We start from the raw sequence: 25,139 nt of genomic DNA on the forward strand, positions 1-25,139 counted from the left end.
CACAGGAGAAACACATTTACATGAGTCAATGCAGATGAGCCAGACAGATGAATATGAGGTATTCATGCAGCAGGTGTTATGAATTAATTATCTGACAACTTCAAGGAGAGGACAGTTGTATAAGCAAGACAACATTATACAGCAATAGAGGATAGCATGTTTCAGTGTGAGGTCCACCGTAACCTGACATGAACCTCACAATGTCCTCCCTTTCAGAAAACACAAATTTCTTCAAAAGTTCATCACGAAAGTAGGAAGACTTTGAGCCTCTGCCATGAAACTGGCTGTATCTAAAACAACATCAAATCAAGCACCATCCAGAGGCAAGTTTGTGTAACATCCTGATAGGGTTGCACAATAAAAATAAATATAAAAATTTAACTGAATAAATATATGGTCAGTGTGTTTCAGAGTGAAGCACGGCACTTTGCTTTAAGGGCTCCCTGTTTTTGACCAGATTAAAAGTTTGATAGTTAACATTTGAAAATCAAGAAATTAAGACAGCCAGAAATATTACTATTGTAATTTTATAACTGAAATGCAAAAATATAATAAAGTATATACAACAATTATCTCAATATCTATCTATAATTTTGTTTTACAGTGAAATATTATAAAAGTATTGTTTTTATTTAGCAATATTTATATTTTTATTTAGTAATAATAATAATAAAAAAAATGAAAGCAGCCTGCATGTACGTATACTTTATCACCTATAATATCCCACAATCACCAGTTCAGTGAATAGAATTAGTGCCTGAACAATCAGAAAAAAGGCAATTTATAAAAAGTAACCTTTTTTCTTATGACTATTACTACCAAGAAATAAGCATTAGAGTCAATAAATATGTGCTCGGTTAGCTCTAAACCTTGCTTGAAATAGTTCTACATCATAAATGAGGCGTAATGACGTCTTGAAAGCCACAGAAGTACTTTCATACAAAAACGCTACCTTCTGTTTCAGACACAGCCACTACTACTACTGTTTGCAAGCTTGTGTGTTTGCAATAACAGTTCAGTGATAAACTCAGCCACTAACTTTGGTTCCTCCGCTAGCGCTGCCAGTGCTGCCCGCTGTGTTGCCACTGACTCCGCCCAGAAATCTGGCCTCCAGCAACTCCTGCCGGCGCGGGTCCAAACTGTGCAGCTCCTCCATAGCACCTGAGTGATAACACACATACACATATAGGTCACTCTAGATGTGTTTCAGCCTTGGAAAATGCTTTGCTTGTACTCACTTTATATAGGTAGACAAAAATCACATAGTGTTATATCTAACAGTCTCCTGGGTCATGTGCTCACAAAGACAGGTACAGCACTCCCCAGAGCTTACATAGTGCTCAAAACTAGATCATAGGCATGGGCCGGTATGAGATTCTGACGGTATGATAACCTTAGATAAAAATATCACGGTTTCACAGTATTGCGATTACAGATCTAAAATGTGTTATTTTTAAATGTCTGGGTAAAAAACAACAACGTTTTTTCCACTTAACACAATATTTTATTTTTAAGAAACATATAGAACATTTTGGAACAGTAAACATGTCATGCTAAATAATTAAAATAAATAATTGAATTATTTTTAATTAAATTAAGTGCAGTCACTTAAGTGAGCCTAAACCTGCAGCTCAACAATAATCAGAACCATAAACACTTTTCTGTATAAAAAAAAAAAAAATGCAGTCACTTAACCTAAACCTACAGCTCAAATCAAAAACATAAATCAAAACAATTTCTGTAAAAAAAGAAAAATGCAGTCACTTAACCTAAACCTACAGCTCAATAATCAAAAACATAAATCAAAACAATTTCTGTAAAAAAAAAAAAAAAATGCAGTCATTAAACCTCACTTTCAACAAATTTATCTTTCAGTCCAAGTTATGAGCGGTGAGGTACAAAGATGTGTGCATATACACATAAGCAGAGTGCGCGAGTGTGTCACACAAACACACACACAGGGTCTCTCTCTCCTTATAACACTCAAACAGTGGCAGACACCTGAGAGCCAGCAGTTTGTTTGTTTTTAAATGACGTGATTTTGAACAGATGTAAACAATGTCAGGAGGCTTAAAATTATAGATGTGAGACTGGCTCAAATGTAATTATTGTACTAAATCGCAGAAACGTAGTACTTTAGTCTGATATTCCCCACTCTGTTCCCAAAATTCCCTTATGGCAGACTTAGTCTTTTTCGACGGGGGAAAACGTTCCAGGGAGTCACCTCATTCGGCCATCATCCTTCACACAGGCTACTCTCACTGACTGCTCGCACCAACCGGAGGAGGAGGGGTCGTGTGACTCGTCATGCTCTTCACTGCTCACAACTGAGGGAGTCCTGCAATTTCCGTCTTTGACAACACGTAAAAAACTGTGCATACTGCAGGAACGGTATAACGGAAAATTTGAGTGGTTTTGAAACCGTGAATTTTCCAAACGGTATACCTTGAAACCGGTTATCGTCCCACGCCTACTAGATCATAAACAGGTGAAACATCAGGACCTGTGTCTTACAATCAGAGACACAGAAACATCCAGTGTTATCCTTCAGTGAAATAAAATAGGCCGCACTTCTTCTGGTTGGTGTACTTTAAAAATACGCACTCCAAAAAATATCACTAAAGCAGAAGTCATGGTCAAAAAATGAAAAGGCTGTATTAAAATGATGCTGCGATTCTCTGCTATGTCAAGTGACTGATTTTTGTTGTTTTTAACTTTTCCAGTGTTCATTCCTAGATGTTCCTCTTTCCATGCATTTTAAACATATCAGTACTTCCACACCTCAGATCTTTTATGCTTAGCACTAGGGTTGGGTACTATTCACATTTGAACCAGTACGGTACCGGTATCGGTATCTGAAATTCGGTACCAGTACCCAATGGTACCTCTTTTCGGTACTTTACTCTCTGTGTAATAACAAAAACATTTATTTCAGTGAAAAAATAAGTCCAAAACTCTCAATTTCAACATTTTCAACAATAGGGCCCTACAATTTATTCCTTTTTTTTTCTTCCAGAAATTCTTCTGTTTTATTTTTTCTGATAATCAAATGAAGGCATGAAATATTCATTTATTTTTAATCAAATGAAAATGAAACCCTTTTATTTTTTTGGCAAACAAACAAATTTACTGTTAAAATTAATTCATAGTAGAAAAATTGTGTGAATATTCGTTTAAAAAAGTTAATAATTATTGTATTTTTTTGTACAATTAAGTCCTTAATGTGGTTGCAATAATTATTTTTATCATTTAATTGTTTTATTTAAATTTGTCAGTAAATGGAATATATAAAGACGTACATTATACTGTACAAAAGTAATACAAGAGTAATATATTTCTGTTACATGTTAAACCGCACTTTTATTTTGACAGGTTGCCGTGAAGTTTGTGTGTATACAGTATGATATGATGCTAGTTTTCTCAAATGGAATGGTAAAATTCTCATGAAGTGACTCTCACAGCCTGTAAGTTCATGTTGTGAGATGTAGAGCCCGAAAATCACCGCGAGTTCACATGTGCTTCAGTATGGGTGTAGTAAACAAAACCACGTCTCCGCCATTCAAACATACAGAGATTAACAGAACATGCAGGATTCGTATTCACATACATTAGTTCATATCGCGATTCGAATTAAGACAGACATTCTTTTATTCATCCAAAAATTGACGAATTCCATGGCATTCCGCGCTATAGAGTAAATTCCATTTTTATGAATGGACTCCGCCATCCTGTCCGCGGAGACCATATGACCCTAGAAATGTAAGCACACTTCAGAACATTTCAGTTTGCCCTGTGTGTTGTGTTTTAAAGAATTGTGGGGGTGACATGTCACAGGGTCTCTCTCTCATATGCGCCCAAATGCATTATCAGGTACCGCAATTCGGTCCGTACCCTTAAAAGTACTGAGTTCGGTACCCAACCCTACTTAGAACACACACAAAAACTGGGCTGTATTCATGAAACATGAGCAAAAGGAATGTGTTCATGTATACATAAATTGTTGCAGAGTTTATTCAATGGGATGAGTTACACTATATGAAGTCAAAATTCTGAAGACATCTAATTCTGTATCATTAAAATCTACATATTATAATCTAATATATAGTCATCAAAACCAAGAAACAACAAAATTATGGGAATACTGACAAAAAAGAAATGAAACTCAGCTCTGCTCATTCTGGACATTCTCAGCTCGCATGTTCAAGATGTGCATCCTTTTCGATTTGTTCGATTGTACATAAACAAACCAACTAAAGCACCGTATCCAGACACAATATTTTAAACTAACCATTCGGAGACGTCCTGCTGTAGCCACTGAGTTGCAACTTCTTCATCCGGTGCTTCTCCATCCGGATCAGATTCTGGGTCAAACTGAAAAGCTTGAATGACTGCATGTCTATGAGCCACTGCGATACATCCACCGTCAACATTAGCGCATGGTAGCGCAAGCTGGTTAAGGCCACACCCCCACCCTCCACCTTGTCCCGCCTCTCTCATCCTTAAAGCTACAGACACAGAATGGCACGTCCTAAGGAAAGCTCATTGTGGGACTGGCTCATAGTGGCTGAAATTCTGCACCAAGGCTGAATTTCGGGAAACAGACCTCAGATACAGTATTAGGGACCACTTAGGCCTATATAAAAGCATCCAAAAAGCAGCATGTCATGGGACCTTTAAGTAAAATAATAAATTCTATTAAAATGCTTCAAATGTCGTGAAAATGAAAAAAGGATTTAACGCAAATAAATGTAGTGTCACACGACAAAATTAAGCATGCCCCCGTCTGAATGTTGTTCCCATCAAAGCGTAGTTTCTCAGTAATGCTGAAGTAGGTGCTACATATATTCACACTTAAATCACAGTGAAAACATTTTTCATTGTATCAACATTTTTATGATCCCATTAACTTCACACAGCATATTACAGTTGCATGAGCCAAGTCAATTTGGGCAGCTTTTCTCAGCCACGTCAAACTACAACTGTCTTGACTGTATGCTAAAGGGTGCATTAAAGATCATTGCTAGGAGGATGCCATCATTACACTAGGGCTGTGCAATTAATCGAAATTCAGTTTCGATTTTGGCCTCCAACGATTACTAAAATACAGTAATCGAAATAAAACGATTAATGCGCCCCGTTCCGTCCCCTTTCCAGAGGTGCACATTGAATGAATGAATGAGGCATTTATATAGCGCATTGTGTATTGCAATTCACCCAAAGCGCTTCACAATCATGTGGGGGAGGGGGGGTCTCTCCTCAACCACCACCAGTGTGCAGCATCCACAGGACAACGGCGCCAGTGCGCTCACCACACACCAGCTACAGGTGGAGAGGAGAGAGGGTCATAGAGCCAATCAAGTGGATGGGGATTATTAGGAGTAGAGGTCGACCGATAGTGGATTTTACCGATACCGATAGCTAGGTTGGACCACACTGGCCGATACCGATTAATCAACCGATAGTTTTCAAAATGGATACTGAAAGAGAGCTAGTGTTTTACTATTTAAAAAAAAAAAGCAGCAACAGTACTGAACCATACTTTGTAAATGAATACAAATATTAATATTATTTACTATATTGATCATTAAAGTTACTTCATAGTTTGCTAATGTTAAAAGAAGAAACTTTAAAATTTAAAAACGTAGCCTATTAGTAGCTAATAGTGAATGTTGAAATGAACACACTCTTACAAAGAACCATACTTCTAAAGTTTTCATTAATGCTAGGAATGGACTCTTCTTGTTAAGTATTACCATTTAATTTCAACAGTCATGCTTACAGATGGCCATCTTTAAATACCTACACAAGGCCATAGCATTAAAATTACATATATGGATATTGTATGTGTACTCACACACTTTATTTTTTAACACTTGATAATTATCTAATCAAGAAAAAAAAAGAAAAAAAAAAAAGTTAGTCATACACTAAAGCGCAGCGCTGCGTCTAGGAGAACTCAGAGGTATCACAAACACACACACACACACACACACACCAGACCCTTTGCGTTCAAATCAAGTGGCGGTCTAAAACAATTTATTTAATAAACAAACGGACATAAGTTTGCTTCAAGAATGAACAATGTGGCATAAATGAGTTAGAAGTTCGGTGTTTAAAAAAAAAAAAAAAAAAAGAGCAAGCGGAAAGAGAACGCGCGATCTGTATTACAGCTCTCTACATGAAGCATACAGACTTTATTAGAGCCACAGAAAGAGAAACGTTTTGCTGAAAAATGCACAATACATAATTTATAGCCTAGGGTGAAGTCATTATGTACATTCACAACGATTTGGTACAAATATAATGTAATTTAATAGAAAACTATGTGAATGGCGCTCTGTTCCGCAGCAAGATTTTCTGTCGGCTGTATTTAAATGCGAGTCTGGAGTTTCCCGCTCTGTGCAGCGCACTGTCACGTGTCAAAATAAACAACACGTGCTGTCAGTGATTTCCGCCTCTAGAGGCCGCTCTTGTACTGTATAATTCCAGTCCTGTATAATTTCTTGTACTGGACCCTTCTCAGCCACTCCAGCAACGGTTGCAAACCGGAAAACTATCGGCATGGATTTTTGCCGATAACCGATAGTTGTGGCAATCAACTATCGGTGCCGATTAATCGGCAAAACCCATGAATCGGTTGACCTCTAATTAGGAGGCCATGATTGATAAGGGCCGGTGGAGGGAATTTGGCCAGGATTACACCCCTACTCTTTACGATGAGTGTCATGGGATTTTTAGAGTCAGGACCTCGGTTTAACGTCTCATCCGAAAGACCGACATTCACATGCATATCGGTAAAATCATGTAATGAGACCTTTGCAAAATGTGACGTGCTTGATTTATTTAAGTTGATTAGATTTATGTTTTTAAAAGAGTGAAAGAGAACTTGCGCTTTCTCTGGAAGATTTCTGTGTATGCGCTCAGAGACGGAACACAACACGGACATGTAAAGTCATCTTTTAGTGGCTAGACAGTCAAATACACAGAAAAATGTGTCAAAATGTGGCGCTTAGTGATTATTCACGTAAACCCTCATCGGTTATATAATAAATGAACGTAAAAGAGTTGAGAATGAAAATACATGTGTAACAGTAAATTGGATCCGATTGTCACTCTTAAAGTGACAGCGGGCTATATTCATGCTGCGACTGTGTGCTTTATATTAATCAAACAACAAAAGACAAATTCAAAATCACTCATTGCTCTTGACTTTAGCTTTAATAACAGCTTTAATAAGAAACAAAGGAAGTTTAATTCTTACAGTGAAGACTGTGCTGTTTTATTTTACATTAGGTTATTCGATTTCTCTAGTAGGCTGTTTACTGAATAGACTTGCATAGAAAAAAAAACAAAAAACAAAGCGCAGTTTGTTTCATTTGTATATTTGGTCACACTTTATATTAGGTGGCTTTAACTACTATGTACTTACATCAAAAAACAAGTACAGCGTACTTATTGTGCTCATATTGTATTGCAAAACACTTTGGCTGCTATTGAGGTGGGATATGGGTAAGGGTAGGGAAAGGTTAAGTGGTATGGGTAGGTTTAAGGGTGGGTTGAGGTTTTAGGGATGGGTCAACAGTTTAATTATAAATATAATTACAGAAATTACAGATGTAATTACATATAGGTATATTTAAACATATAAGTACAATGTAAAAACATGCATGTACACAATAAGTGCACTGTACCAAATTATTAATTCATATGTAAGTACATAGTAGTTAAGGCCACCTAATATAAAGTGGGACCGTATATTTTTGATTATATTATTTTGCTTTTTTAAATTACTGGCATTGTATTCCTTTGTTTTTTTTATTACTGGCAGCTTAATTATTTTCAATAATTTTGAGGACCTTTTTGTTGTTTTTTTAACTAATATTAGTTACTCTGGTATTCTGCTGTGGTATTGAGAATTATGACATTTCGCTGGTCTCTAAAATGTAGATGTCATAGCAATTTTATTTACAGGAAAAAAAAAAAAAAATCAATCATATAAAGTTTTGGTCATATGGGCCATTAATAATTGTTTTAAATCGTGATTAAAATGTTGACCAAAATAATCGAGATTATGATTTTTGTCATAATCGAGCAGCCCTACATTACACACACCATTTTATGGTTAAAAAGTCTAACTGAAAGAAAATATGCTTTGTTTATAACAGAATAGCAAAAAAAAAAAACTTGATGGAAACTTGGCTTATGATAATCAGAAACAAATTTAACCTGGTGAGTCAAAACCTTTGATAGGTGCATATGCTTTGATAGGTTTTACATATAAATTAGACAAATACATTCTTCCAGTGTTTCATGAGAAAGCCTCATTGTCAGTCCATACAGGAGCGGTCATACGGATCTGTGAGAGCATGCATGTTAACATGCAGCGAGGAAGACTATAGTGAAAAGCTGCAGTGCACCCAACACAAGCACATTAAAACTGACATTTGAACAAAAATACCATTGTTCGCATGATTACTGTCTCTGCACAGCCACCCCATCCCTCTTTACCACCTCTCCCTCGGTTTTTCCTTCAAATCGCCCACTTCCTCCTGCTTTTCTCCCCATCCTCCATCCTCCATTCTCCCCTGCGCTCTCTATCTGCCCCTGAGGCGTGATGGAGCGAGTGTCGCTGTGAGGTTTCTCTGGGCGTTCTCGTCTGGGTGGGCTCCTCAGGGCTCACCCTGCTGTCATTATCTCTCTCTAACGAGCCGCCATTACGGCTCTACTCCGAGCACAGTTATCGCAGCTGAATCATAGAGGAGCTCTACCACAGGGAAATACTCATACTGCTGAGAGTAGTCCAAAAAAAATAATAAATAAAAAATACCTCCATAACACTTAATTATGAGGTTAAACGTATATATTGCTGAGACTGGAATATCACTAGATATACCTACACACAATCGCACAGTTCCAAAATATAATGACCATTTTTTTTTTAAGGCATCACAGGTGCGCTTCTGATGTGAAGGCATCTTCATTATGCTGCCAAATTCTAAAGCAACACTGCATCCTTCATGGAGATTGAGAAGGACATAATGCCCTGCCTATATAGTGTTGAAAATTAGTTTTGACGGTCCATGGTGGCTTGGAAGGCTGATTCAGAGGGCAACTGCATTTAAAAAGCAGTACTAAGCAAAGCAGCCCACTGTGTGTTGTATGCAGTTCATTTAATAACGGGAGAGTTTAAGCATTATGATAAGCATTACAGCTGAATGCTTTATTTTAAATAAATTAACTTGAACAACCAGTATTTAATATGTAAAACTAAATCTGAAAAATTGATGTGGTGAAATATCTATTAAAGCAGTAAAGGCATATCACTTGTCTGCTCATTTTTTTATACTTTAAAAATTACATAAATTTTATCATACAAGTCTATAGTCTTATCTACAAGACCATAATTACTGAAATGATAATCATCTATGATCTTATGGCTTAAAATGTCTACAGTTTTCAGTGACTAAACTGTCAATGTGACTAAAATTAGACTAAATTTATTAAAATTACTGTTTTACTGTAACATTTTTAGTCTTTTAGACTTTTAGTCAATTAGAACAGGATAAAATTGACTAAATATGATAAAAACTAAGACTACATTACAAAATAGCTAATGACAATTTTAACAAAAATTAATAGAAACATTCAATAAATAATTGTTAAAGATCACACATTATTTGCTGTTTGTCTCATAGTAGACTATTTTTCCTCCCACTACCAACCACAAATGGGAAACCCTGACAGGGATGCATAACAAATGGTGACCACATCAGTACCAACAACAGCATGTTTAAAAGGATATGCATTTCATTGGTTTAGATCAAAAATATCAAAACAAGTGCAATCCAAACAAATGCTGATAGTGATTTTAAAAAACTAACATCATTTTGCTCACTGTCTTTGAATGAACTCATGTTTAGAGATCGACCGATATATCGATTTTTACCGATATTTTTCCCGATATGTAAGCATTTTACCATAATTGGATATCGGTTTTGTAATATCGGATTCACCGATAAACGCCGCCATCTTGTGGGTGTTTTGAGAATTGCGTGCAGGATCACCAGTGCGTCTGAGGGGAGACGAGACAAGAAGGTTTAGATTAGTCCCAGTGGAGGGGATAAAATGCTGTTTATTTTTCTAGTTTGTGGTTGATGTGGGGACTGGTAATGTCAAGTGATATGATATGATGTTATTACAGTTAAGAAAATCTCATACTGTTTGGACCACTAATATCAATACTGTCAATAGTGGTTTCTGGTTAATTGCAAGTTTAGTAATTGTTATGGGCGGTGTTATAAGACACGATTTCAAATTGAAATTAAATCATTTCAAGAGTCTTTCTTGCACACCAACAGAGATGCCCAAAGCACGATACCATATACTCAACGTTACAGAATTCACCTCCAATAATTTGCATCATATGACAGAATTGCTCTGAAAAACAATGACCAGCTAATTCAGAGAGTGCATCATCAAATTAAGTATGAGGTGACAGGAAGTGACTGACGGCACTGCGGAAACAGACATATATTCACACTCAATGACTCTCTTATGGAATAATGCTGCTGGACCAAACCACATACAGACAGGAGAGAATCTGATGTCACACTCCTCCACCGGTGGGTGACCACACACACACACACACACACACACACACATTTGGCTTTTATCTCCTTCTATGGAAAGAACAAAGCCAGAACACACAAATATAATGGGGAGAGAAAAACACAACACCCCTGAGACATACAGGATTACATCAGGGGACATTTGGAGACAGAAACATAAGAGAGAAATGGATACAGAATTATGGCTAGTGTCAGATTAATACAAACTAAAACAAAAACAGATTCATTTCCTGTGTGTTAATGACAAGAACAGTATGGTGTAGAACAGCAATGCCTTTTTTCATCTCAACACATGGTAACAGAAAATCTCCTGTACTAGCATCGCTCTACTACTAATGCGGGTCTGGTCTGCAGTGACACAGAGAGCCATGCAGCTTAGATGCGTTGAGAAACCTGAGAAATGACACGTCACACGAATGGACATAAGAACACAACATTCATACCCGCAAACTCCAGACCAGTGAAAAACCTGTAAAATGACCATAAAAGTGTGACCTAAACAACTTTACAGTTCATATAATTCAAGTTTTGACTAAACAACAACAAAAAGTTGTATAAATTGATAAACCTTACATTTCATCCTTACATCCCTAAAGAAAGGTGAATTAGGGTAAACGTACCCATTAAGCTCACTAAAATCTATATCGAGTCATTTTTAGTGCACAAGATATTGGTTTCAGTACAAGAAGTTATGTTAAAATAAAATATTAATCTCTCACACAAAAATATTTACATTTTATTTTAAATGACAAAAGCATTTCAATTAAGACAGGGCTCCAGACTGCGACTAAAACGGTCGACCAAAAATATTAATTTGCGAGTGAAGTTTTTGCTGAGGTCGCCAATGGCGACTATGTTATGACTTGATTTTTTTTCCTGATTGTTTTGCGATCACATCTTTTATGTCCACGTATTAAACTGAGTCTATTTCATGCACAACTTAAACAAACTTCAACAGGTAAAGCGGTCAGCTGTGTGGATATTGGCAATATCGTTAACAATTCTCATTTATAATCATTACTAATATGGCTTCTAAGCGAAGTAACACATTCAAAAAACAAGAAACAAACTATTTACAAAGTCAGTAAGTGTATGAAGCCTAGTGTTTTAAAAATCTGTTCACATTTTAAAAGTCGTGTAGCATATTCCAGCCTTTAGCTGCTTATTTTCTGGACAGATACGACAGGATGACATGCCTCTGTCATCTTTGGGCATAAACTATAGTTATGTCTAGATTTTGTCATCTTAAAGCTGTTCAAATAAGTTAATAATTTTATTAACTTCAAGTGACGACCGTCAGTTAATATTTAAAGTCTGTTTACATAGACGATCGATGTGGAAGAGCTTAAAGAGAGCACACTGAGCTTAACTGGAGCAGCAACAATTTATAATAAATTTCATTTAATAATTATTAAAATGACAAGATTTTGCTAAATAAATAATCTAGGTCATGTATTAAGTTCACACATATTTTATTATGAACAGTGTTTGCGTATTTCATTTTGTAACCTACTTGTGCTACAGATCTGTGTACTAGTGTTTTGACAGCGTTGATAACACCATGGGCTTTTTGATAACTGTCAGTTTAAGTGCCGGCAATGCAGCGTTGCCAGATATTGCTAATAAAACAAACCAAAATCATTTCAAATCTTGTGCAATTAAGGTAATATAAAGACATCGCTGACCTATATTGCAACGTCCTACTTTATTAACTTTCTAAAGTGTCAAATTAAGTGGAAAAGACAAGTCCAAAAACGCGTATAGCTGGATCTGGCAACACTAAGGCTTCGCCCACGCCCACGCCCTCACTCACAACTCTCTCAAGACTTGCAGTGATCATTTTCATGCCATGGACTCTAAACATCCTTGCAAACTGTCTAAACTGCACCTGGGCCTGCACCGGAAGCGAGTGGCATGACAAAATACAATAGAACCCATAATCGGTGATGTTGTCTACACTGGATGCGGCGCGACACGACAAATCACCGACCGTAAACATGCCTCGTTCGATTTATGACGTACTGACACAAAATTCAAATGATTTTCAACAGTTGCTTTGTCGTGTCTTGTTGCGGCGCAGACATGGTGTGTCAGCATAGTTTGTCAGTACAGTCAGTAACGTAGCAGATTTTAAAGTTAGTATCTTTCTGCAGTCCAATAGACGGCAGTGCGGTGGTAGGTTGAGTCTGTTGAATGCGATTTAACGCTTCATTGTCACCTAGTTGGAGAGATGCAATGCTAAAGTAAATAAACAACAATGTCCCCGTCCTTTACTCTAACAATAAGCTTATAATACTCATTTGCAACATTAGAAGGGCCCTATGATTTCCGCGATGCAGAAAACATTGACAGAATCACGGAATCCAGTCATAAAACAGAATTAACTGTATAATGCGGAATTTCATGGAATATGGCTTATTTTAGATGAATAAATAAAAACAGGTCAGTACACTTATAATCGCGATATAGACTAGTGTCTGTGAATATTAAACTGCAAAAAGACTATTTAAATACGAATCTCATGTTCACTTGATTACCACAATACAAAACATGGAATTTGTGAAAAAAATACTATTCATTATTATTATTAATTAATTTTAGATGTTGAAATTTGGAAAAGCTGTGCTTCCTGCATTAACCTGCCCCTGTTGGATTGGCAGTAGCTTCTTTCTTACTTCCAGTTATATATATTTTGTTCTATTTGTGTTCTCCAAGTTATTTATAATAAGTGAAGTGAAGTTTACGGTTAAGTGCACTGATGTCAGACTCATTTTGAATAAATTTTGTTAAATTGTTAAATACCCTGCCTCCATTACATAGGCCTATGTTTGTCACATCATTATAAGTGTTTGATCACCACATTTGAGTTATCATCGCTAAAAATGTGTTTATGTATATTCTGTTTAAATACTGCATTCTAGCCTATATACAGTATCAGTCAAAAGTTTGGACACACAAATGGTAAGTGTGTCCAAACTTTTGACTGGTACTGTACTATGAAATACACATAAATATCGGCCGATATATCGTTATCAGACTTTTTTTTACTCCCTAATATCGTTATAGGCCCCAAAAAACCCATATCTGTCATGCTCTAGTATATAATAATGCAATGCTAATCGACACAGCTTTTATCACTGCTTAGAATACTATGAAATATTGCGTGCCTTATTCTGTTTAAGAAGCCACATCATCTCACAGAAGGATTTATTTCAAACACTCGACTGACGTTGTGAAGTGAGTTTGGAGTAAAAACATGTTATTTGTATTTTCACATGCTTTCAGATGGAACAGCATTTACTACACAGAGTCATAGTTCACTGACAAGTTACGCAAACAGCTTTCATAATCGCAGACTGATATCTTTGATTTCATTATCGGGCGATTATATCGTCTGCGATTATGAATGCAATTTTGCGCAGCTTGTCAGTGAAGTACGGCTCGGTGTAGTAAATGCTGCTCCATCTGAAAGCAGCGATGATTTACTACTAACCACATAATAGGGGTGGAATTGTTCAATGTAAAAAAAAACAAACAATCGAAAGGTAAGGTTCTCCACACACGGTTCGTCACGCACTAGGACCACGGTTCAACTTAAAACTGACAACGCATCTATAATATGATTTGTTATAAATAACACGTAAAACAAACAAGGTTCAGCTAATGTATGTTTCTGTTGATGGATGCGCATTCTGGCTTCCCAGTACATTATAACAACAGCGATGGAAAAAAAAAATGAAAAAAAAAAAATAATAAAAAACAAATTGGACAAACCAATCACTCTTGTTCAATGCGAATGCCGTATGCTGGAATATGAGGATACGAGCTTGTGCGTGCGCCCATCCAAAGCGTGCAAACCCGCGCCTCAGAACATGCACAAATATTAAGCTCTCTCTGAAGTACTGTGTTTGAATGGACAAATTCATACAAAAATTGTCAAAATGCCCGTCTTGGTAAGTATCCTACAGCAGACATAGACATACATACCAGTGCATTCTCTTAAAGTGACAGCACTTTCTTAATATTAAATCATACAGCAACAAGGAAATCACTCACTGCCCTTGATTGAATAGCTTTTGTAACTTTAATAAAGATTAATCTTTAATTTATACAGTTAAATATGCAATGCTGTTTTACATTTGATTACTTTATTCAATTTCTGTACCTAAAAACTAATGTTAGACCTATCCAAAAAAAAAAAACCTGAAAATCACTGTTTATTTTATCTTTATTGTATTTATTTGTGCTGTTGCTTGTAGTTAGATAGATTATTCTTATTTTCTTTATTTTTATTTGACAGTACAGTTTTTCCCTAAACATAGCACACACCGAACCGTACCGAAACATGACTCTAAAACCATGATACAAACCAAATTGCGAGTAAGTTGAACCGTTCCACCCCTATCACAGAACCGGCTTTACTAACAAGATGTGCATGACTATCGCCAGTACCGTTTCTAGGCATAGGCGAGCTAGGCGGTCGCCTAAGGCGCCACCAGCTGAAGGGGCGCCAATGAGTGCACATACTGGTACTACATTTTAGCAGGGTTGTGATAAAGAGTGGCACGGTCACCCTGAAATATGACTGCCGCCCCCACTGGATCCCCAACATCATTGGGCTAGAGTACTGTCAATCTGACGATGCCTGTATGCCATTGGATCAGAGCACTGTCAATTGTTGCCTGATCGTTGCATGCTTGCATTTGGAGCGCTCATCAACGCCATTAGATCAATGGGCTCTGTCAGTGCTTTGGCAAGGTGCTTTATTGCATGGCATTTTTTTGCCATGCAATAAAGCTAAGTTCAAAGGCCAATTTAAAATATTGGTAAATAAAGTGCACAAAATCAGTATTTTGTTTAGGCAGTATTTGTGGCAGTTGATAAATCGTGTAGCGAGATTTGTCCAAAAGGTGTGCGTTTTTGCACCAACGCATTGTTAAAGGATCAGCGTGTCATGTAATATTCCCATATAAACTTTAACAGCCAATTAAAAAATATTGGTCTAGTAAAATTTGTTAATTCACGAGATCAATACATCCTTTATTAAACTGCTTTGTCGAGTTTAATACATCCTTATGGAGGTGTCGAAATGCTGATCGATTCATTCACTTCTAACACAGCACTTAATGGGAGAAGCGTCATACACGTAGAGGGCAGAGCGTCACGTTATTTAAAGGGGAAGTTCACAGGTAAATGAGTAGCAAAGGATTAAGTAATTGTATTGATTACTTTTATGCCACTGATCAGGCTTTTATTTGTAGTTTGGGGCAACAAAGGGTTTTATAGGTTTGACTGAAATAATAACGCAATAACTGACACTTTAAATCAATGTTTCAAGCAACAACAACAAAACAATTGAACAAAACAAACAAACAAAAAAAACAGATAAAGACAAAAAATAGCCATTGGTAGTATATAAACATGTATCCAAATCCATATGTAATCAAATTAATTTGTGTGTGATTTATGTGTAAATTATGTGCAATGTCTTAGCTACTAGGGATTGTTACACAGGGCTATACAGGCATCTAGTGGCAACACAATGGTAGTTCAAGTAGTTCCAAACCTGTATGAATTTCTTTTTTCTGCTGAACACAAAGGAAGATATTTTGAAGAAAGTTTGTAATCAGGCTGTTTTGGGGCACCATTGACTTCCATAGTAGGGAAAAAAAAATACTATGGAAGTAAATTGTGCCCCAGAACTGCTCTGTTTCCCACATTCTTCAGAATATCTTCCTTTGTGTTCAGCAGAACAAAGACACTCATACAGGTTTGGAACTACTTGAGGGTAAGTAAATGATGACAGAATTTTCATTTTTGGGTGAACTATCCCTTTAAGTCAATTTACAAATAATGCATTCAGATTTGTGGAACTCAGTCTCCACAAATTAGTATCGTTACTATGACAAACAATTTGAATGTAACAAGAAACTGGTGTCTGAAAAGAATATATATATTGGGGGGGGTCAATAGGGATTTCGCCTAGGGCGTCAAATTGGCTAGAAACGGCCCTGACTATCGCATTCGATTAATCGTGCAGCCCTAAATGAAACCCAATGTCCATGCACTGCACCCCAAAATGAAAAATGTCATCATTAACATTCTCATGTTGTTCAAAAGCTGTATGCATTTCTTTCTTCTGTTGAACACACACACATAAAAGTTATTCTGGAGATGGCTACCATCAACTGTTTGGTAACAACATTCTTCTAAATATCTTATTGCATAAAAGTAATGTGTGTGTAAAATGGACCTTCCCGAAAACTCTCATCCGAATTGAGAAAAACTTCAGATAGGGCCCACATGCACGCTCATTGACAATGAGCATAATGCCCACCCATGAATTACATGTACATGCTGTGGGAATTCCTGGACTCCTTTCAAGTTTTGGCTACAATACACTGAATAAGTGCAAAATAGACTAACATTATTCTAACGTTGTAATAAAAAATTATTCAATTAAGGTGTTCGCTTGCAGAGAAATGCTATTGCTACCATATTAGTAACCTATAATAAAAAGGACAATGGACCATGTGGATGGTTTCAGTATATTTTTTCTTTCAATTAAGTTTTTCACATTTGACTAATTGGTTAACTCCTTTTTTATGATTATGTTACTTTGGTAAATAGTGCCATCAAAAGGCACTGTTTTGCACTTAAAAGAACAAAACATTTGAATAGTTTATGCACTATTTTGTTCCAACTAACATTTTCAAAATGCTTTACAAAAATCATTCTTGTGTTTCATGAATGAGGCCCATTGTGTTTACTTGCTAATAGTAAACAAAACATCAAGAAAATATACAAATCTCAAATAAATATAAGAATATCTTTCCAAGATTCAAAGCCATGAAGCTCATAATCTGTCGAATCAAACACATACTTCTCCAGAAACGCTGACTGTGCACCATGAAATTGCATAAAGCCAGCCAATCAGATTGGAACTTGTGATTTTGAGGAAGCTCTTGTAGTTTTTTTTTTTTTTTTTTTTTTTGTGGAATATGCATCAGATATTCCATGAACGGTCCATGACTGCGCTGCCTGAGGCTCAGACCATCAAGCAGAAGTTTACATACAGCTCTAAAAGTACTGTCTCAAAGGACTAATGTCGCCCACAGTACAAATGTGTTTTATGATGCTTGTTCATAGAGTTTATGTTTAAAGAGCCACAATAAAACATTTATTGCAACTGTGTAAATGATAACTGTTCTGGAGAGACTCCCACCCACTCAGGCACTAAATTAAATGAGAGCAGACGCAGACAGTGTTAGTATTACTTGCTTCATAAATATGAGAGATTATTTAATCAGTGTCACTTTGACAGAGAGAAAACAACTTTGTGACACTGTAGCACCATATCACAATACAATACAAAGAATATCTTAATCCTAATAGTCCTACCACAAAGTTTCTGACCATCACATTTCTTCTAAATATACAGTGGCCGCAAAAAGAATTTGGACAGTCAAGTCATTTTAAAAATGTCTGAATGTTACTGCATTAGATCTAAAACACCAAAGCAAAGGGAAGGTAGGAAGAAGCTTTAAGTAACATTTCACAAAGCAGTTTCTCAGCAACATTAAATAATAAATATTCTGCTCAAAATTAAGAAAAAAAAAGTAACACTGTGTCAGTCAAACGTTAGCAGATCATGTTGATAGTTAATGTGATAGTCTGCTAGAAGAACACCTGTGTGAATCTGAGGAAAACTGCTGCCTATTCTTGAGAGGTTCAGTATACTATAATGGCTGTGTGTACATGCAAACTAATAATCAGATTAGGGATGTCAACGATTAATCGGCAATCAATTAATTTTCGATAAGAGATGCAATCGATTAAAGCTATCGATGGTTGATTTAGCAATTTCATTCTGAGCTTCGAGCAGCTCATGCGCAAAACATGTGGCTGTGAGTAACTGTGACTAGGGCTGTCGCGATAACCGCAATATCGCAATACCGCGCTATTGATGAGCATAACCGCAGAGGAATGCAACAACCGCAGCAACCGCGATATTTCAGTGTTTTCTTTTTCGTAAGGTTACGCCCTTCTTGTTTTACACTTCGTGCATGTGTACTGAATATTAGTAATGATAACAATGTGTATCATGCTGATTTGCACAGAGGCTCAGTAAATTTGCACTTAACAAGCCTAAACAGACCGCGAATGAGAGAGAGATCGACTGATCGCGTGCAATTACCTGCGTCTGTCCTTCAGGCCGAGTCATATGTGAAAACAGGTTGTCATGTCCAAGGAAAGCAAAATCTGTCTTAGCATCGACGCTCTGCTGGTCAGCTGAGCCTTTAAAAGTGGCGCTCAAAGTTAAAATGATTTCATTACAAATCACTGAATGAATCAGCGCTTTTGAACGTGTAGTTGAATGAAGACTCACTCAAAGACAGTCTCTTGCCGCCACCTTGAGGCAAAACAATGAAACTGCACTGACAGCCGTCTAGAACACGCAGGTGAGATATTAACAGAAAAAGTATCGTCAGTCAGATTCGAGGATCAGAACTAACTGTTATATATATAGGCTAACAACATACTAATGATCTTATTGTCAGGTAAGTTTTATGTGGACCGTTATTTTGTCACTCTCTTCTGTTTACTTCACTTCCTGTTTCAACGCGATTTAGTTTCGGTTTTATTGGTTTCTGAATATGACCTCCTTACATCGTGACACATACACACACAGATTATATATATATTTATATTTATATTTATATATATATATATATATATATATATATATATATTTATATTTATATTTATATTTATATTTATATATATATATATATATATATACACGGTAATACCGCGCTATTGAGCCACTCAAAATTACCGCAAGGGAAATTCCTTAACCGCGACAGCCCTAACTGTGACAAGGCTGGATCTTTGGCGAAAATAATATACTAACGTACAAATTACGTTTTTAATGTGATCCAAACTTTAAAAGTACATTAAAACAGAAACAATACAAAGTTCGTGTGTATTGAAATGTAATAACTTAGTCACATTTAATTATAATTTCCCCAGATAATTGTTTCATATCGGGCTCTGCACTTTGACATGGATGTGAACACGAGGAGGACAGATATATAATTCAACGACTTAATTTGTGCCCACTGTCCATATTTCATTAATTTGTTCCCTAGAAAACCCATGATTTAACTAAAATGAGGGAACGAATTAAGACATAAGAATGAATTCTTAATTCATGGCCACAAATTCTTTCATTTCCCCTTGCATGTTTATCACAGTAAGAGATGCGAAATCAACGATTAAAGGGATAGTTTACCCAAAAATGAAAATTTGATGTTTATCCGTTTGCCCCCAGGGCATCCAAGATGTAGGTGACTTTGTTTCTTCAGTAGAACACAAACAAAGATTTTTAACTCAAACCGTTGCAGTCTGTCAGTCATATAATGCCCATCAATGGGCACACAATCTTTGGAAGAAAAAAAAAACATGCACAGACAAATTCAAATTAAACCTTGCAGCTCGTGACGATACATTGATGTCCTAAGACACGAAACGATCGGTTTGTGCGAGAAACTGAACAGTATTTATATCATTTTTTACCTTAATAAAATTTATTTCAAATATCAGTATTTAATGTTTTATGTTCAAAATATCAAAACATTATGCATTTGTAACTGCAGTTTAAAGCACTCTATGTCCTAAACAGTGTGTAAACACATCTAAATGCCACTTCAGATGCAACTTCTGCAAAGATTAATTTTGTTGATACTGGTTTCATTTGTTTGGTAACAGCCTAAATGTCTTATTATTCTAATTGACTGATTGAATGTAACAATTTGACTTTTAGGAAAAAATGGCTTTATTAAAGGTAAAATTGCCCATAAAAGGTAAAAATCAATTTAAACTTATATGAAAAGATTCATTTCTATCACTGATGCGAACTGACGATATCAAAAAATCCCCAAAAATATAGTTACATATGCGTTTTCTTTTTCAGCTGTTTACTCTCTCTTAAGACCTAAATCACTGTGTTTATGAGGATACTTGCAAAGCCGGGAATTATGACGCATATAAGTGTGTTTGTGCAATCGTTCAAAGCCAATAAAGTGGCAAAAGAAATGCACGCTCCTCTCACACGGAAACAGACGGCGCACGCATATAGCTCTGTTGTTTTTGTTTCAACGGCTTGTTTTAAAACTGCAGTGCTTAAAAACGCGTGTCCATGCTACAGATGTAGTCCCTCGTTTAGGAACTAGCTCCTCGTTTTGTCCTGGCTGATCATTCTCCTGCTCAGAGCCACCTGGTTCTGTCTCCCGTTCACTCACCATGCTGTTATTCACATTTCTGCTTGCATGCCCGTGGCGTCTAAGATTGCAGTCATCCAAATGATGAAAAAGTATTACCGTAAACAATGTATTTTGCGACACCATGAAATAAACGAGAGAGCATAATATGAAACGATAGACTTTTTATTTTGTCTATCCAATATATATCGTCATATCGCACAGCCTAACTTTTAATGTATCGAATAGCATGAATATTATGAATAGTATGAATCAGAACTTTAATTCTTTCAAATATACACCTTACCTAATCTGAGTGAGCTTGATTTGAATGAAATTAACTGGATCAATTTTGTGTCTATTGGAATGACATTCAGACATTTTGAGTAAGACTTGTCTAAGTATGGTGGCCAATTTAACTATACTGGAGTGGAAACTATTGAATAAGACGACAGAATAACTGAATTGTAGTGAATAAAGACACTACTACATAATCTTCCACAGAGCTGTTTTAGTTGAAACTGAAGTTGTAATTCAAACATGCATTTATTGATTCCTAACGGATGAATTTTGCAACATGGTAGGGTTGTGCCAATAGACGATTGTATCGTGTATCGACAATAGTCAGAGATATCACCTGTGGATGATGCCTTTTTACGATAGCAAGACAATTATTATTATTATTATTATTATTATAATTAGGCTAGTAATACTATCTAATTAATATTAGGGCTTATTTGTTGCATTATATTTATTTTCCCGCGTTTTTACAGTGTTGTGCATTATTAACCACAATTATGCTGAGTTTATGAATGCAATGGCCAATCAGAGGCGTTCAGATGAGCCATCGCTGGAACAGCGGAGTTCCGTTGTTCAGTGCGCGCTGACTGAATTCTGACTCGTGAGTTCTCTCATCATAAAGAACAAAGTGCAGATGTATGTGCGATGTAAGTATTATTCATCATTCATCTATTTATTCATCATACAGTGTAGATTCACTGATTATAATGGGAGTGTTTTTAAAGTGCATAAACTCACGCTAGGCAGAGCCTGTGATGATGTTCTTTGGTAATGTAATCCTTTGCTTGTTTTCTGTAAGTTAGCTGCTTTTTGAATAACTGAGGAAATGTAATTAGTAATATTAAAATTAATAAATGACGATGTTTCTATTAATTTGTTATCATGTTAAATACAAATTCAGTCATATTAGAAACATTACGCTGCTTTTAGCCTTACGCTGGAGTTGGTTCACTTTCCTGCAATGAAACTAAGTAAATAAATAATTAAATAAATTAGCACGATAATATCGTGTATCGGCGATCTCGCAGGCTGACGATGGGACGATATGAAAATTGAGCATATCGCCCAACACTACAACATGGATGCAGTTTTCAGTGTTCACTACTGTAAACTTTGACACAACTGTACTGTATAAACAAAAGTGACTTGCCCACTATCAGATCAGCTTTTCAGCTGTGAATTGTGTTACTGTAAAACACATATTGTGTAATGTCATGCTGTGAACGGGACTGAAACAACAGCATAAAAGAAGCGAGCGGCTCTCTGTAGCAGACACTGCTGTATGAAACTCTTGCTGGCAGCGTAGTGTCTGGCTGCAGCCTTTTAACCAGGCTTATCCCTCTCTCTCTGGAGGACCAAGAGCCAACATGGATGCCCAGCACATTCCCACTGACACAAAATGGCAGTGCAAAGATCAGTGGTGTTATCAGGCCAGGACACAGACAGGACTACAGGGGAGCTTTATCATTAGAGTTTGTAATGGAGGCCGGCGAGAGAAGGTGAGGCTATTTTGAGCAGCCTCAGACTCAGTGGATGTTTCTCAAGAGTGCTAAATAATCCATTTATACTTCAAAAACAACACATCTGGGAGATACAGCTCGAGTAAACAGATGCAGCTTAATAGCATCACCCAGGGTTGATAAATTACATTTCCGAAAAGACCGAAAATAAAGAAATCATAATTCAAACACAAAACCATGTAAAGGACAGGACTAGGATATTAAATATTCCATACTCCCTCTTGCTCTTTGTCCTTTATTCACTCTCTGGTGAAGAGGCATCGTTTTCTTGACATTCTGCATGGGTCTCCTGCTCTCAGGCCCCTGCACATGCACCCGGGTGAACCCTTACAATGCAGGGATGTCATTTTAGCTCTCTGCTCCTCACAGGCACAGTGTCCACCTGTTTCTGACACATACTTACGCTGTCAATCAAAAGCACCTACTTTGGGTTTTATGCGATAACTTTCACTATGCTGTGTGTATGTGAAAAATCTATTATTCATATTCTTATTTGCGTAATTATGGATACAATTAAATACATATAAATCAATAAAAATAAATTATAAAGATTATTGTGTAAACTCTAATTAATTCAATAATCAACTCTGCATATTCTCAGCGCTACAGCACAGTGCTTGTTTGCAATCTCTATTTTTGCAGTTAAACAGCTCTTTAGAGGTTCTCACCTAAACATCTCCCTGGGGGAATATCACTTATCTTTAGTCTCTTTGCAATGAAAACAACAAGCAGAAGCAACAGCACGGAAAGAGTACAGCAAAATGATCTCCTTTTTAGGCATGTTGACAGACACACATATTAGTATTAGGATGTAATGCTAGGTGACAGGATGAAAGGTCAGTTGTGCGAACTGACACAAGTTGACAACTGGCCAACAACTCCAATAATATCCTAAATGCCATATGTGTGGAAGTGGACGACACCTTAACACGGGCACAATGCCAAATTTACACCCATTACAGCAAGACCAAGCCCAAACTGCGAGAATAATACCTCGGTGTGACTGTGTGTGTGTTTGATAGATTCAGTGTGTTTTAATACACACGTGCATGGAAAAACGCACTGCAATTAAATCCAACGTCCAACAACACTAACAAGTGGATTCACAAGAAAAGTTAATAAAACGCACGATGAAAAACAAAACAAATCCATTTTGCTCCTTGAGCGACCCTGATTGTCATCATGAACCAGAGTGTCCAAGTCTCACTCCTGCTCACTAAAACCTCAAATCTTACGTCAAAATGATCAGTTTCCAGCGCAAGTTAAATCTTTAAATGCAATATCAAGTCACCAATGCATGTTTTCAAACTGTAAATTACCAGTTGACGTTTTCTTTATTTCTTATTTTGACTTGCTGGAGCACATACTGAGCAGTTGCACTGTAGTACAGTATGAGCTTATGATGCTAATTAGCCAAAAGCTAAAATGCTACAATGCTAGTCCCTCAACCGAATGAGGTATCCATGCTAACCAGCCGAGAAGCTAAAATGCTAACACGTTAGCCAGTTAGATGCTACTTTTACCATTAGTTTTGACAGCACAAGCTAGGCGGCTAACTAGCCAGGAAAACCAACACGCTACCAAGCTAAAATGCTAACATGCTTGTCAGCCAATACAGAGCTAGCTACAGAGCTAGCAGATTAGCTAGTCCAGCTAAAAAGCTAACCCGGCCGACTGCTAACCTCATACTGTAACTCGCAAACCCAAGTCGGTCGAGTCATTTTAACCTAATTTTAACTCCACTGGTGGAACCTTCCACCAAAACTCTTCCACTATCCCAAACTAGAAACATAAGGGAATAAAATAAGCAGACTTTACCTTCTTTGGCTGATGCGAGCGGCGCGCGGTGCTTGAGAATACGGCGCCGGGGGAGCCGCTGCTGCTGCTGCTGGAGCTAAGATGGCGCCCCCTCCAAACTTCCACTGCTACTTTGCGCACTCATCCAGCCACTTTAGAGAACCATAGAACAAAACATCAATCAGCTGTCCACGCAAACGACATCAGACAAAATGTGGGAGGTTAAGTGAATGATGTTTTTTTTTCATCGGGAGAGGAGGGGCTGTCAACACTTGGGACAGACACACACAAACCTTCATCGCCCTCTGCAGTGCGTCTAGAAGCGCCTGCTACTGCTACTGAGGAGGATAAAGATGAAATGAAGACATGAAGCTACTCTCTTAAAACACTATCTATCGCGATACTTGACACTCATCCCATGAAAATGAGATGGTGGGTGGGAGAGACTTCGGGGGCCACTCAGAAATTACTGTCCCATCAGTCTAAACATCATTTCCATCACACACGGTTGGTAATGCCTATAGGCTATGGTAAACATACGGTGGTGGCTAAAATTATTAGAACACTAGTATTTTCACCAGCTAAAAAAAATGGTTTTAAGTCAGTTATTTCTATCTTTTGCTGTAGTTTGT

General features: G+C 36.9%; 1 protein-coding gene across 2 annotated transcripts in view; it reads right to left on the reverse strand.

Moving 5' to 3' along the window:
• Nucleotides 1–24,938, reverse strand: part of tlk1a (tousled-like kinase 1a) — a 47,142-nt gene extending 22,204 nt beyond the window's left edge. The window contains exons 1-3 of one of the 2 annotated variants that reach the window (XM_058786943.1): nt 24,801–24,938; nt 24,529–24,659; nt 1,040–1,161 (exon numbers count right to left, since the gene is read on the reverse strand). In XM_058786943.1, coding sequence (XP_058642926.1) covers nt 1,040–1,156 — 117 coding nt within the window. In that variant the 5' untranslated portion in view covers nt 1,157–1,161; nt 24,529–24,659; nt 24,801–24,938. The other variant, XM_058786944.1, reaches the window with a different exon arrangement.
• Between the last annotated feature and the right edge of the window lie 201 nt (nt 24,939–25,139).

The sequence above is a fragment of the Onychostoma macrolepis genome, chromosome 09 (assembly GCF_012432095.1).
Source record: "Onychostoma macrolepis isolate SWU-2019 chromosome 09, ASM1243209v1, whole genome shotgun sequence".
Classification (NCBI taxonomy): domain Eukaryota; kingdom Metazoa; phylum Chordata; class Actinopteri; order Cypriniformes; family Cyprinidae; genus Onychostoma; species Onychostoma macrolepis.